At 51.3% G+C, this 14,108-nt stretch overlaps 1 protein-coding gene and 1 non-coding gene across 4 annotated transcripts in view; both read left to right on the top strand.

Moving 5' to 3' along the window:
• Positions 1 to 14,108, top strand: part of ESRRB (estrogen related receptor beta) — a 108,651-nt gene that overhangs the window by 68,202 nt on the left and 26,341 nt on the right. For 2 of the 3 annotated variants that reach the window (XM_060097990.1, XM_060097992.1), the window contains one exon: positions 5,760 to 5,876. The exons of the other annotated variant lie outside the window; for it this stretch is intronic. In XM_060097990.1, coding sequence (XP_059953973.1) covers positions 5,760 to 5,876 — 117 coding nt within the window. The remainder of the gene's footprint in view (positions 1 to 5,759; positions 5,877 to 14,108) is intronic. 3 annotated transcript variants of the gene reach the window in all.
• On the top strand, positions 12,335 to 12,407 carry TRNAG-ACC (transfer RNA glycine (anticodon ACC)). The gene has a single exon. It is a non-coding gene; the product is annotated as a tRNA-Gly (tRNA).

Here is a 14,108-nt window from a genome sequence, read left to right as displayed (position 1 = left end):
TAGGAGAGTGGGGAGTGGAGGGTGGGAGTGAGGGTGTGGAGTAGATGTCTGCCTGCTAGAATTTTGGGAGTGGGCTTGGGGAGTGGGGCTGGGCGGTCTCACTCTTTGGTATGCAGTATTGGGAAAGTTCAGCTTCCCTTCTGCCTGGGGTCCCTGAGTCCGGATTCACTTGCTTATACTCTCCAGAGATTAAGTTGGCTTCTCTCATGCAGGCTGTGGGGAGATCCTTGGTGGCCACCTGTAGTGGCAGCTAAGTACTCCTTAAATACAGACTTCCAGCAAATTCCCATTTTTACTCCCATACCTCACTCCATCTTCTACTGTGTCTTCAACACCTGAGGCTTTTTGAGGTTCTGCGGTACAAGGGCTTATTTCTTATCTGGAATCCCCTCTGGTTACTTTGGTTTTGACTTCCTTCATTCTTCTGTGAATGTTCTCACTCCCTTACTGCCCTTTAGTGGGCTCCTGGGAAGCCATGCAGACATACGTGGGTGATCCATCAAGGCATTTTGCACAGGAGTTATTAATGTCTCTCCAGGGGCGGTGTGGAGGGTAGACTGATTGGAAAGGCAATGGTGACAAGAGGAAGCAAGTGCATTAGAGGAGAGGCAAGAGATGACGGGCGTGGGAACTAGCTGTGGCAGGAGGGGAAGGAGGCGGGAAATATCAGGCAAGTGGGATGAGAAGGACCTTAGAAGTAAAGGAGAGGGATGAGTCTAGGATGCCACCTCAGTTTCTGACCCAGGTGGCAGGTGGCTTAGTGATGGCTTTGCTGAGACAAGGAACACAGTAAGAGAAAGTCTGGGTGAGGATGGGTTCAAGTGGAGGAAGTATGAAGAGCCCAAGGGAATTCCAGGTGGAAGTATCCAGTAGGCAGATGGATATAAGGGTTTGAAGCACAGACAGTGCCTCTTGCCGCCTGTCCTTGCCAATTACATAAACTGAAGCCCGTGGCATGAATGAGATCATCGGCTGGACGGTAGGGAGGAGGGAAGGGTGGAGAGCTGAGGACAGTGGACCGTGCAGAGATGAAAGGGAGAGTCTCTGTCCTCCAGGAGTGAGATAAATAAGGGAGTGGAACCAAGTGACTCCCAGCCCAGCCCTGTCACTCCAGAGCTAAAAATGGTGGCCATCCAGGCTCTGATGTTAGCCAGCAGCCTCTGAGCCCATAAATTCCTCAAGAGCTGTTTATCTAAGCTCTGCAGCCCCCATCCCTGAGCCCCAGGGAGGGGACTGCCCACTTTCCTGCAGCTATTTCAGGACAGCTGATGGGGATGCCCCTGGGCTTTCCTCCTCCTGGGGCACAGGACTGAAGAGAGTTGATGGTGGGGATTTCCCCTGTGCCTTGAGGTCACACTGAAATCCAGATCATTCCTGACTCCCTCCCTCCCACAGGCAGCATCAGCTCTGAGGTCTCTCTATGGGAAGCCTGGTCCTAATGTTCTTAAATGGCAGAAGGGGTGGCTGGCCTCAGGTCTGACACCTGGAAAGGACTTACCCTGGGGTCTTCTGGCTCTATGTACCCTGGCAGCCCTGATGGATGTAAAAATAAGCATGTTCACTTTGATTGCTTGCCACCCAGTGCATGCACTTCTCTAAGCCCTTTATGTGCTGAATCCGCAGGACTGTGTAGTTGGGAACATGTTGTGCCCATTTTACAGATGAGGAAGCTGGGGCCCAGAGAAGTTGGATGATTTGCCTGAGGTAGAGTCTGCATATGTCTATACTGGGCACACTCCCAGGTTAGAACTCTGAATTTATGCTAGATGTTGGCTGTGTCCTTGTCCTGTGAGAGCCCATCCCCAACCCTGCCACCCCTCAGCCCCTGGTGAGTGAGTGTGTGTGTGTGTGTGTGTGTACACGCCCCTCCCTGCTCCTGTGCTCCCCTAGACTGCCCTCCAGAGACCACAGGAATTCTGATGAATTAATCTCATCACTTTATCAAGGAGGCACTTACAGAAATTACAAGGCAAGGCCACCAGCCTGGCTTTGCTGGCAGCCAGCCGCTGGGGCCATAAAACAAATTGAAAGGAACAAAAATAAATAAATAAACTTAGATCTCTCTCTCCCTCTCTCTCACACACACACACACACACACAGCCACACCCACAGAGTCAAGAACATCCCTAGGTTCTTGTTAATGCTCAGTCTCTTGTCCTGGGGGAGCAGCAGTGCCAAATCAACAGATACTTGTGGACCCCTTGCCGGAGTGACCACCTAAGATCTGTCCTTCAAGGGATTGGCAGGCTGGCTGGGGGGCTGAGACCGGTGAACGTGAAGAGTTAGCCGCCTGCAAGTGGCCTCCCAAGGCGGCCCGAGTCCCCAGGCCCCAGGCCCTGTAAGCTCGCCGCCCAGGGGAGCGGAGGAGAGCCGGACCCCCTGGTCTCCAGCCCTGGCTCTGCTCACCTTTCTCGTCTGGGAGATGGAGAGGAAGATGTTTGCCTCCAGTGTTGTTGGGAAAATTAAAGATTCAACGTAAGAAAAGTAGAACCTCAGCTGCTTCATCACCAGCTCTCGTCAGTGTTAGCTCTGTGTGTGTTGAGCACCTGCTGTGTGACAGGCACTGGGACTACGGAGGCAAGCTGGTCTGGGAGGAGGAGACACACGGTGGCGACCGGGTGATGGAGAGAAGGAGCACCTTCCCAAAGGGGACCAGGAGGTGTGGGCAGGCCAGGCGAGGAAGCGGAGGGAACAGAGTGGCCTTGTCCTAAGCAGCAAAGGCCTGGGAGCCTAGGAGGTCACTGAGTTCCAGGAACTGAGAGTTATGCAGAGCAATGGGGAAGGTGAGGCTGGAGAGAGAGGAGGGGAGTGGGGTGGAGGCGGGGCCAAATTCTACAGAACCTTCTAAGCTGGGATAGACCTGGATGAGCTAGCTTACCTATGGGATTTCCTCCTTTCTGTTTCTTTCTCTCTCTCTCTTTCTTTACAATGTTGTGTTAGTTTCTGGTGTACAGCAAAGTGATTCAGTTATACATATATATCTATTCTTTTTCAGATTCTTTTCTGTAATAGGTTATTACAGTGTATTGAATATAGTTCCCGGTGCTAAACCTGTGCAAACCTCAGGTTTCTCGTCTGTAAAATGGGGATGGGATCAGTACCTACTTCGTTGTTTATCTATTTTATATATAATAGTATTTATTTGTACATCCCAAGCTCCTAATTTATCCCTCCCCTGTTTCTCTTTTTAATTTTACCATGCCTATGTGAATATTGAAATTATTTCCCAAGAGGTCACAAAGAGAGTGACCTAAGAAACGGTTAGGGTCAGGTAATAGAAGGGAGGGGCACACGGAATCTTTATTCCTCCCCTTTGCTCTTACCTCCCATCCTCCAGCACGGAGGATGACCTCTGGCCCCCCTTCGCACAGAAAGGTGGTGCCGGCTGGACTTGAGAGAGAGAGAGAGAGCGATCTGTAAGGTGCTCCAGCCAAATCGCCCTCTGTGGGCCTCAGTTTTCTCACCTGTACAAAATGAGGATCGGAATCCTCACTGGGACATTGTGAGTACTCAGTGTCATTAGGCATCTTGTAATTGGGGCTCAGTCATTTCAATACCTCAAAACACTTTTGTCAGTGGTGGAACCTGGTTCACGCTTGTTCTCAGAAAATCCAAACGCTGCCTGGGGAGGCTGAGGCACAGGGACACCTGAGGACAGCCCCTCTCCCCTTCCTCTAGACCACCTCAGTAGCTGGGTTAGCATAGGGGCCTGTCTGAAGTCCCCAAGCTTCTTGTGGGGTGCAGGGGTGGCACAGGGGCTCTGTGTGGCCTTGGGTAACTCACTTCAGCTCCCTGACTCTCAGTTTCTTGGTCTGTAAAATGGGGCACTGGTGGGTCCCAGAGGATTGTCGTGAGGATGGAGGGAGCTGAGGCAGGTCACGCTCATAGTGGGTGCACAATGAAGGTGGCTGTTATTGCTGCTAAAGTGGATGGGTTATGTGTGTGTGTTGGGGGGGCAGTTCTGGGCACAGGCAGGCCTGGAGCTGTCCTTTCTAGCACGGTGCAGGGCTGAGAGTGGCCTTTTGGAGGCTGCTCTGTGCCAGGCAGTGTCCTTGTTGGGTGAGCTGGGCCCGGGAGGGGAATCTGGGCAAGCAGCTTGCTGGGCATCACTTGTCCCTGCTCCCTGAGAAGGTGGCAGCTGGATGGGTGTTGGGATGAAAGGTTTGCACTAGTTCAGAGTCTGTTCTCTGAAAACCACAGACTCAAGCAGACTGCACTGATTGGGCCGGGGGCCGAGGAGACATGATAAAATCCAAAACAGCACAGTGGTCCACTGTCCTGCACTTGTATCTTTCTCTTGCCTGTCTCTCCGCCCACCCCCAACAATTCCAGTCCCTTTCCCCCTCCCATTGCCTTTCCTTTGGCCTCCAGGCTTGTTATAGCTGCACAATGCACATTGGTGACATGAGTGCAGGCACGTAAGAGCACTCAGGACAGATGCTGCGCCCCTACGTTAGAAAGGCAGCTGCAGCCTCTCCCGACCATGCTGTCAGCCCTCCCAGGAAGAGGCGCTGAAAAGGGACAATGGCCTCCCCAGAGCATTCAAAGATCAGCTCATCCTGAAGAAGACTCATATAGTTACGTTGCACAGAACCACTCTGTAAACCTCAGGTTTCTCATCTGTAAAATGGGGATGGTATCAGTACCTACTGCATGGAATTGCTAGGAGGATTCGGTAGATTTTTTATTCAGAAGGCTTGTCTTGCATGCTGTCTGTGCAGCAGGGGTTGATCTCAGTGCAATAGAGATGACGTGATGAACAGCACACCTTTTGCCTTCGTGGTGCTCACAGCCTACTAGGAGCATGGGATCAGGTTCATGGAAGCCATTATTATCACCCAGTTAAGGGGTGACATGGAAAATTAATCACAGTTTCCCTCTGCAGCAATGAACTGTGCTTATAAAAATCACCAGCTCACGTCAAATCGTGCTTTACAATTTTTTTTTTTTTTTTTTTTTTTTTTTTTGCGGTACACGGGCCTCTCACTGTTGTGGCCTCTCCCGTTGCGGAGCACAGGCTCCGGATGCGCAGGCTCAGCGGCCATGGCTCACGGGCCCAGCCTCTCCGCGGCATGTGGGATCTTCCCGGACCGGGGCACGAACCCGTGTCCCCTGCATCAGCAGGCAGACTCTCAACCACTGCACCACCAGGGAAGCCCCTGTGCTTTACAATTTTTAAAGCAATCTTATATACCTGATCTTGCTCAATCCTTCATTTAGCAGATATCACACTATTTTGCAGATGAGGAAACTGCAACTCAGTGAGAGGAAAGTGATTTTCTCAAGGTCAGCCAAGCTGGGTGGCCTGGGCCTCTGCCGTTGGATGTGGGATGCAGGCCCTGGTCCCTGCGGGCTCAGAGCTGCCAAGAGGTTTTTCCTATGAGTTGGGGCCCAGGCTAGAGGGCATAGGGCCGGTGGGCCACACTGATGTTTTGGTCAGCAGTGGGATAAAATTTCTCTGCTTGGATAAAATGTCAGCTCAGTGAGTTTTGATGTCCCAGTTCAGTGGTGGCTTCAAAACTGTGGGTGACCATTCTTCAAAGCTGTGGCTGCCTGGCCGACCTCTGGCACTGGGGTCTCTGTATTTAAGAGAGTAGGAAACACCCTGACACGTGTCTCGGAGCACCTCCTACTTTGAGAACCACTGCCCTGTGGGAACCTCGGGGCTGGAGAGTAGTGATTTGGTCGGTGGATCCCCATCCAGCCTGTGGCTGGCAGATGGGGGCAGTACCTGGCAACCCTTCTGTGTCTGCTTACAGGGAACATTGAGTACAGCTGCCCGGCCACCAACGAGTGTGAGATCACGAAACGGAGGCGCAAGTCCTGCCAGGCCTGTCGCTTCATGAAATGCCTCAAAGTGGGGATGCTGAAGGAAGGTAAGAGGCCCCGCTTGGCCATGCAAGGCGGAACCGAAGCCTGGGTCCTGGGCAAGCTCTTCTCCCCACGGGAAGTCTCAGACCCCCGGGAAATGCCAGCAAGCTCAGGACCTTCTCCCTGAGCGGCGCACGAGAACAGGTCTCTCCCTGTAGCCCGGGTGAAGGCCCTGCCCCCCGGGCTGCCTGTCTCACACACCCTGCAGGCAGGTGTGCAGCCTCCAGTCCCCGTGTGCAGCTAAAGCTCTCCGCGCTCTCGGGAGGCTGCTGGGGAACAGGAGTTGGAAGTTCTCCATTAAAGATCCTTTGGGGAATCATGATCCCACTTGGGCCTTAGAAAAGCTGGCTTGGCGCTCTGGGGAAGGCCCTCGTCGGGGTCAAGAACGCTCTCCACCCTGGGAAGGAAGGCTTGGGATGCTTTATTACGTCTCAGTGGCCCATGGAGTGTGGGCATGCAGAGAGCAGAGACATTGAGGCCCAGAATGACACGTCACGTACCCTTCACCTGCGAAGGTCAACCTCTGTTTTCCAGCAGGTGCACAGGACATGGCTGTCACCTGGCCAGTGTTTTCCTCCTCCTGTCCCCTGCCCCCAGCCCCATCCTCTCTCTTCCCTTTCCTTTCTCTGCCTTTTGCCTCTCTTTCTCCTCTAGAGCCCTGCCATCCAACACGGCAGCGTGAGCCACATCTTCTAAGTGTAAAATACACACCAGATTTTGAAGACTTACTAGGATGATAAAAAGGAGCGTAAAATATCGTGGTAATAATTTTTTAAATGATTACATATTGAGATGATGATATTCTGGACATATTGGATTAAACAAAACATATTATGATATTGATATCACAGCTTCTTTTTACCTTCTTTAGTGTGGCTACTAGAGAATTGTAAGTGACCTGTGGCTCTCATTATTAGGACAGCACGGCTCTGGTCTCCCGCACCACCTTCCCTGTTGATCTGCTCAGGCTGATGAGTCTCGTTTAGTGCCATTTTTGGAGATGGGTAGTGTGTGTGTGTGTGTGTGTGTGTGTGTGTGTGTGTTTCTCCCCTTCCCCTGCTTTCAAGGGGAGCCAGTGGCAATTTCTATAGATCAGCTTTTATGATCTGGGCCCTGGGATCCTTCCAGAAATGAGAAGAGTCAGGAAAAGAGGTGTGTGCTGATGATCAGATTATCGGATCCAGAGGGGCTGGGAGAGAAGAGGAAGGGGTAGGACTGGAATGCAGGCCCTCATTGGGAGGGGCTTCTGGAGCCCAGCCCAGCCTTGAAGAGCCTGAGGCCCTCCTCCCATCCTGGCTTCCAGGCGCCCTCTGGGAACAGGGCCGGAATCTAAGGTGCTTTGTTAGTAGGACGACTTGGACGTTGTTGTAATGTGGAAATCGGGGACTCCCTCCGTTTTCCATTCCGGGCGCCCCCTTCACCTCAGCTGAGCCCGGTTCCTCCACCACCCCTTTGTCAACATGGCACATCTGCGTTTCTTTTTTTTCAGTTTTTTTTTTTTTTTTTTTTTTTTTGCGGTACGCGAGCCTCTCACTGTTGTGGTCTCTCCCGTTGCGGAGCACAGGCTCCGGACGCGCAGGCTCGGTGGCTATGGCTCACGGGCCCAGCCGCTCAGCAGCATGTGGGATCTTCCCGGACCGGGGCACGAACCCGTGTCCCCTGCATCGGCAGGCGGACTCTCAACCACTGCGCCACCAGGGAAGCCCCTAAACTGCATTTCTTACTAGTTGTTTCATGCAACCCTTTTGAGATGGAGGAGGCCCCTCAGCTCTTATTCACATGCCAGCTGCTCCACCAGGGGACCAACTGAAGAAACAGCTCTCTTTCTTAGATTAGAAACAGGCTGCGCTGGACCTGCTGAAAGACCGTGTCTGTTCATTTTGATTCTCCCCAGTTTTGGTCTACCTCTGTGCAGGGTGTGACCCCAGCTAGTGGCTGAAGCAGGTCCTCTGTCTTCCGTACCAGGTTCTTTCTGCTCCTCCAGAGCATCCTGGGGTTCACGGATGAGGGAACTGAGGCACAGAGGCCCTCAGAAGCGTGCCTCAGCGCTGGTCTCCTGACTTCCCCCTCCGCATGCTGCTGAGAAGCAACCGAAGGCTTTGTCAGCCTTGGAGAGACTCTGCTCTTAAGTTTGTAAGGATGTTCTGGGAAGCCAGGTGTGAGGGCCCTCACTCAGGCAGGGGCCAGCTGTCCAACAACCTTTCCTGGTTGGAGCTTGTAGCCTTTCTTGGCTTACCTCACAGCGACTGTGGAGCTTGGCACAGAAGAAGCTGATTGCTATCAATATACTCCTGAATTTGAAGGGAGACAAAATTGAGTCCTGCAGGGACTCACGCTGGTTTGAGGGGAGCTGGTCCCAGAGCCTGGAGCCTGGAGCTTCTCCCTGGTCTGCTGTGTCTGCTCCCCATGGCCCAGGTCAGGGGTGGGGAAGCTTCCAATCCCAGGCCACCTCGCCCTCCCCCCAGGATTATGAGCAGGGAGGGAGAGATAAGGAAAAAGTGGGGACCGCCACTTGAAATGCCTGGACCACCTTGCAACCTTTGAGCAGAGTCTCTTGAGGGGCTACCCAGTGCTGGGAAGAGAGCAGGGGTACTTCCCAGTGGCGCCCCAGAAAGGCAGAATGATGAGGGGATCCACAGAGGCAGGGAAGCAGGTGGCCAGGGGCGCAATCCATCGGCAACAGCAGGCCAGGCACCCCTCCGGCTACTTAAAAAGAGTGAGATGGATGCTGTGTGTCCCAGGATGACGGTGTGGGCTGCTGGGGGAACGAGAGCCTCAGGTGGGGAGCACATGCATGGTGGGCATCTGAGGCTGTTGGCGGGATCCGGGCAGGTGTGCTGAGGTGAACTTCCCCGGGGGCTCAGCCCGAGGTCCCTCAGGATCTCTGCCCCAGGATAAGGGCGGTCACCAGAACGCTCCCCTCCCCGGCTCTGCCCTGCCCCTGCTGCCAATAGGGGAAGATGACACAAAGGCTCCGAGCGCCTTCGTTTAGCCCTTCCCCGCAGTACAGAGCCTTGGCAAGATCCTGGGATCTGAAGCTCCACGGGGACCAGCCCCTTAAGAGGAGCGTGCCTCCTTGAGAAGCCTGTGTCCCTGCCAGGCAGCTGCTCTGGCTCCTGCTTTTGTTTAGGTGCCCGTCCCCCCCACCCCCCATCATGTGCAGGCGCCCAGCCTCCCTCTGTCTCCCTCAGACTCTGACCCGACTCTGAAAGGCAGACCCCAGCCTTCTCCACGTGCCACCCCCCCACATCTTCAAGGCTCCTCGACATCCGGGAGCCAGGGGCTGGGGTCCTGGGTCTTCTGGGGGAGGGGGATGGAGAAGGGGAGAATGGAAGGCCAGCCTCCCCCCACTCCCCATCTCACCTACACATCAGAACGCCGTTTCCCTCTTCTGTCCGGCAGCTCTGGATGCCTTATTTGGTCTTTCCTTTCTTAAGTAAAATAGCCTGAGAGAGTGCCACGTGATTTGGAGGGGGCCCAGCAACTGCCAGGGAAAAGGTCAGAAGTGGGGCTTTCTTTGGCTCAGCCTCTGTCTCGAGGCTGCTGTCAGTTCTGGAAGCATCGGCTGTGGAACACAGGTGATGTCCAAGGGTCTGTCTTGCTTCAAGCAAATCCCGTGTATGAAAATCTGTATTTTCATAGAAAAGAGTGATGATTCTCTTTATAAGAAACTGAATACAAAATCTGCTCTGGGCTAGGAGTCAGTGCCTGTGTCCCTTCCTGGCTCTTAGGTATCCTTGCTGTGTCTATTATTTCTCACTTACGAGCCTGGGCCGGCATTTCTTCACCTGTGGAGCAGGGGTGTTGAAACCTGCTCTCTTATCACTAGGTCAAGATGAGGACCACATGGGACAACTCCTTGGTAAGATCTGCTGTGGGACAGCTTTAAAATGTCAGCTTCCTGGGAGTGTTAAAGTAGTATTGGATTCAAAGATACTCTCGTGGGCTTCCCTGGTGGCGCAGTGGTTGAGAGTCCGCCTGACGATGCAGGGGACACGGGTTCGTGCCCCAGTCCGGGAGGATCCTACATGCCGCGGAGCAGCTGGGCCCGTGAGCCATGGCCGCTGAGCCTGTGCGTCCGGAGCCTGTGCTCCGCAACGGGAGAGGCCACAACAGTGAGAGGCCCGCGTACCGCAAAAAAAAAAAAAAAAGATACTCTCGTTTGCGCCCATTGTGTTAGCTGGGGCATACTAGTGTCCAGCTGCCTTGATTTTCCTCCTGGATTGGCTGGTGGGAGTCTTAGAGGTGGCATCGCCTTAGGCTGACCCCATCTGGGGTCTAAAATGAGGATGAGAAGGTCCCTTGGGAGGACCATGGAGAAGCTCTCCCCAGATAGGTGAGGGTGTGGCCTGACGGCCTCTAAGCCTGGAGAACCTGGAGAACCATTTGCTGCATGTCACAGAGGGCACCCGTCCATCCGGGAATTCTGCACATCTTCCCGCACAGACTGTCCCTGCAAACTTCTTCTGCTCACCTCACTTTACCTCCCTCAGGCCACCAGCCTCCCAGGCCTGCTTCACTTCCTCCTCCCCTCAGCCCCTGGTCTGCCTTTCCCCAAGTGTTTTCTAAAAGATATTTGATTTCAGAGAAAGCTGGGCTGACATCCATGCAATACGCTCTCAATCTCTTTGTGCTTGTTGGGAAGGCGGAGGGCTCCTCCAGGGATTCTGGGTAATTGGGTTAGTGGCCAGCTCATGTCAGGAAATTAAAAGGAGGCCCTGATCAGGTTCCCGCTGCATGGGATTTAATGGCTTTGTATTTATAGAGTATCCCGCCTCTAGCCCATGCCAGAAATATCACTTTTCTGGCCCTGTGAATGAAGAAAGAGGATGAGAGATGACTTGCCTTGAAAAATTCTTTTTCTTTTCCAAAATACATTAGTGTTCTGAAACAAAACAACTCTTGAGCACTTCAAAGAATAGTTTTGAACTAGAGCCCAAGAACTCTGATGGCTGTTTGTATCCCCTGAACCACCTTCCACCTTACACACACACACACATCTTCCCGTGTGGCCTCACGCCTTGGGCCACTCAGGCACGATGACTTGATGACCTCTGGCTGGGGAAGTGTTAATTGAATGAAGTCACAGGAGATGGCCTTGTCTGTGCTGAGCCCTTATTACTGTTCGTTCAGGGCTCTGGCTCGTCAGACATTGGATAACAGGTTCAGTGGTCATACAGACCTGGTAAAACCCCATCGGCACCATTTATCAGCTCCTTGGGTGATTTACTAACTTCTTTAAGCATCCCTTTCCTCCTCTGTAAAATAGGAATGATAGTATTTAGTTGCTGTTTCATCTTGCTCCTGATTCACCAGGGAAAACCGCTAGAGTTGTACCACAGAGTAAAATGTTAGCCACTGATTTAAGATACTCTGCATCATGTTACATCACTGGTTTCGTCTGTGTTTCAGAAGGCAGTTTTGAATCTCCTATAGCCTCTTTCCCTGCTCCTTGGCTGATGACCTTGCTTCATATTTGCTTGAGAAAATAGAAGCAGTCAAGTGGGGAATTTCTTTCTTTTTTTTTTTTTTTTTTTGCGGTACGCGGGCCTCTCACTGCTGTGGCCTCTCCCGTTGCGGAGCACAGGCTCCGGACGCGCAGGCTCAGCGGCCATGGCTCACGGGCCCAGCCGCTCCGCGGCATGTGGGATCTTCCCGGACTGGGGCACGAACCCGTGTCCCCTGCATCAGCAGGCGGACTCTCAACCACTGTGCCACCAGGGAAGCCCAAGTGGGGAATTTCTAAACCTCCTGCTGTTGAATCCACAAACCTACCTACTTGTTTTCTGTCTTCACTCTTCTTAGAGGTATTTCTGTTCCTATCAAAAGCCAGTCTGGGGAGAGGCCACAACAGTGAGAGGCCCGCGTACAGCAAAAAAAAAAAAAGCCGGTCTCCCCATCTCTGCGCTGAGTCGCCTTCCTCGTTCTTTATTAGGGACTTCACTCCTATAGTATCATGTCTGCTTCCAACCCCATCAAACCCTTCCTCACTGCTGGATCATTTTCATCTGCACCCAAACAGAATTTAATTTAAAAAACCCACAAATGTTTTTTTTTTTTTTTTTTTTTTTTTTTTTGCGGTATGCGGGCCTCTCACTGTTGTGGCCTCCCCCATTGCGGAGCACAGGCTCCGGACGCGCAGGCTCCGGACGCGCAGGCTCAGCGGCCATGGCTCACGGGCCCAGCCGCTCCGCGGCATATGGGATCCTCCCAGACCGGGGCACGAACCCGTATCCCCTGCATCGGCAGGCGGACTCTCAACCACTTGCGCCACCAGGGAGGCCCCCACAAACGTATTTTGACCCAAACTTTATCTCTGTTCAGCTGCTGCTACTTTACCCTTCTCCCTTTCTCAACAAAACTTTCCTGAAGGGTTGACAGCACTTACTATATATCTATCCACTTTAAAAATAAAAATGAAAACAAATAAAACACTTCCTTAAAAAGTAAGCATCAAGGGACTTCCCTGGTGGTCCAGTTGGTGGGACTCCGTGCTACCAATGCGGGGGGCCCAGGTTCAATCCCTGGTCAGAGAACTAGATCCCACATGCGTGCCACAACTAAGACCCAGCGCAGCCAAAATAAATAAATAAATAAAAAATATTTTTTTTTAAAAAGTAAGCATCAAGTAGATCCAGAAAAATATTTATAGTATGTTATATTAGTTAAGGTAAGGCTAAACTTCTGTACAGAGAGACTCCCTTCCTCCCTCAAAGCAAAAAACTCAAACCTAAGCAAGATAGAACTTTAATTCTCTCTCATCTCTCATGTAGCAGTCCAATATGTCTAAGGTGATCCAGGACTGGTTGATGGCTTTGCCATCCTTAGCAAGTGGTTTCCACTTGTGGACCCATCTCCAAGGCAGCCAAAAGGAAGAAAAGCCTATATCCAATCCCTCGAAGGACAGGACCCAGAGTGGTACAAGTTCCTTCCATTCACAGCCCATTGGTGGAATCTAGTCACTCGGCCACATGTCTTTGCAAGGATGTCTGGGAATTGTAGTCTTTAGCTGGGATGCCATGTGTCCAGCTAAAACTATGTTGGGATGGGAAAAGAATAACATATTTTAAAGGACAGGCATTGTCATTTGCCAAAAAGATATGTGAAGTAGGAAGAATATTGATACCTTCCACCCAGTTTAAGAAAAAGAAATTTTACCCTTACTTTTGAGAGTCCCTCTGTACCTGAGCCCGCATTCATTACTTTCAGGGGCAACTATTATCCTGATTTCACATTATTTTCCCTTGCCTTTCTTTATGGTTTTATCATATATTTATATCTCAAATCATATCATGTTTTTCAGTTTTAAATGAAATTATGCTATACATATTCTTCTGCATCTTAATTATTTTAATCAGTATTTCTGAGATGAATGCTTCTTGTTGCATGGTGCTATAATTCATTTATTTTCATTTCTGTATTACAGGAGTCAGCCGGATACATATTTTAGGCTTTGTGGGCCAAAAGGTCTCTGTCTTAACTGTTTAAATCTGCTGTTGTAATGTGAAAGTGGCCACAGACAACAGACAGTATGTAAAGGAGTAAACAGAGTTGTATTCTGTGAGGTACTTGTCTGAGCCTTTTCCCAAATTTTCTACTTTATTTAGAAATCTTTATATATTCTGGTCATTTTTATGAGTCATTTTTTCAGTAGCTGGTGGTATAAAGATCTCATTTGTAGCTTTCTGCTCTTTATGGCCTCCTTTGATGAACAGAAGTTAGTAATTTTAATAAATTGAATGTATCAGTCTTTTCCTTTATGGTTTGCACTTCTGTGTCATTCAAATATCTTTTATTTATTTATTTATTTATTTACTTACTTACTTACTTAACCTACTACTGTAAAGACGCTTTCCTAATCTGCCTTACCCATGTTGGTCTTGGATCTTGCTGGACTTGACTTTTGAGTACAATGAGCTGGCTCCAGGATGGCAAATTGCTTTTAGCTGGACTGTCAACTGTAGGGTGGGGAGCAGCTGCCTAGAATGCATGATTGAAAGGCTTCTTAGGCAGTGCCTGGGATCAGTAGGCAAGAGTGCTGTGACTGATTAGCAGTGTCTGCCACAGACTAGGAAATGGAGGTTGGTGGTGCAGCTGACAGCTTTTTTTTTTTTTTTTTTCCTTTTTGCGTTATGTGGGTCTCTCACTGCCGTGGCCTCTCCCGTCGCGGAGCACAGGCTCCGGACGCGCAGGCCCAGCGGCCATGGCTCACGGGCCCAGCCGCTCCGCGGCACATG

Source organism: Mesoplodon densirostris, chromosome 4 (assembly GCF_025265405.1).
Source record: "Mesoplodon densirostris isolate mMesDen1 chromosome 4, mMesDen1 primary haplotype, whole genome shotgun sequence".
NCBI lineage: Eukaryota > Metazoa > Chordata > Mammalia > Artiodactyla > Ziphiidae > Mesoplodon > Mesoplodon densirostris.
Note: the sequence above shows the minus strand (reverse complement) of the source record. Positions and strands in the feature narration are given on the sequence as shown.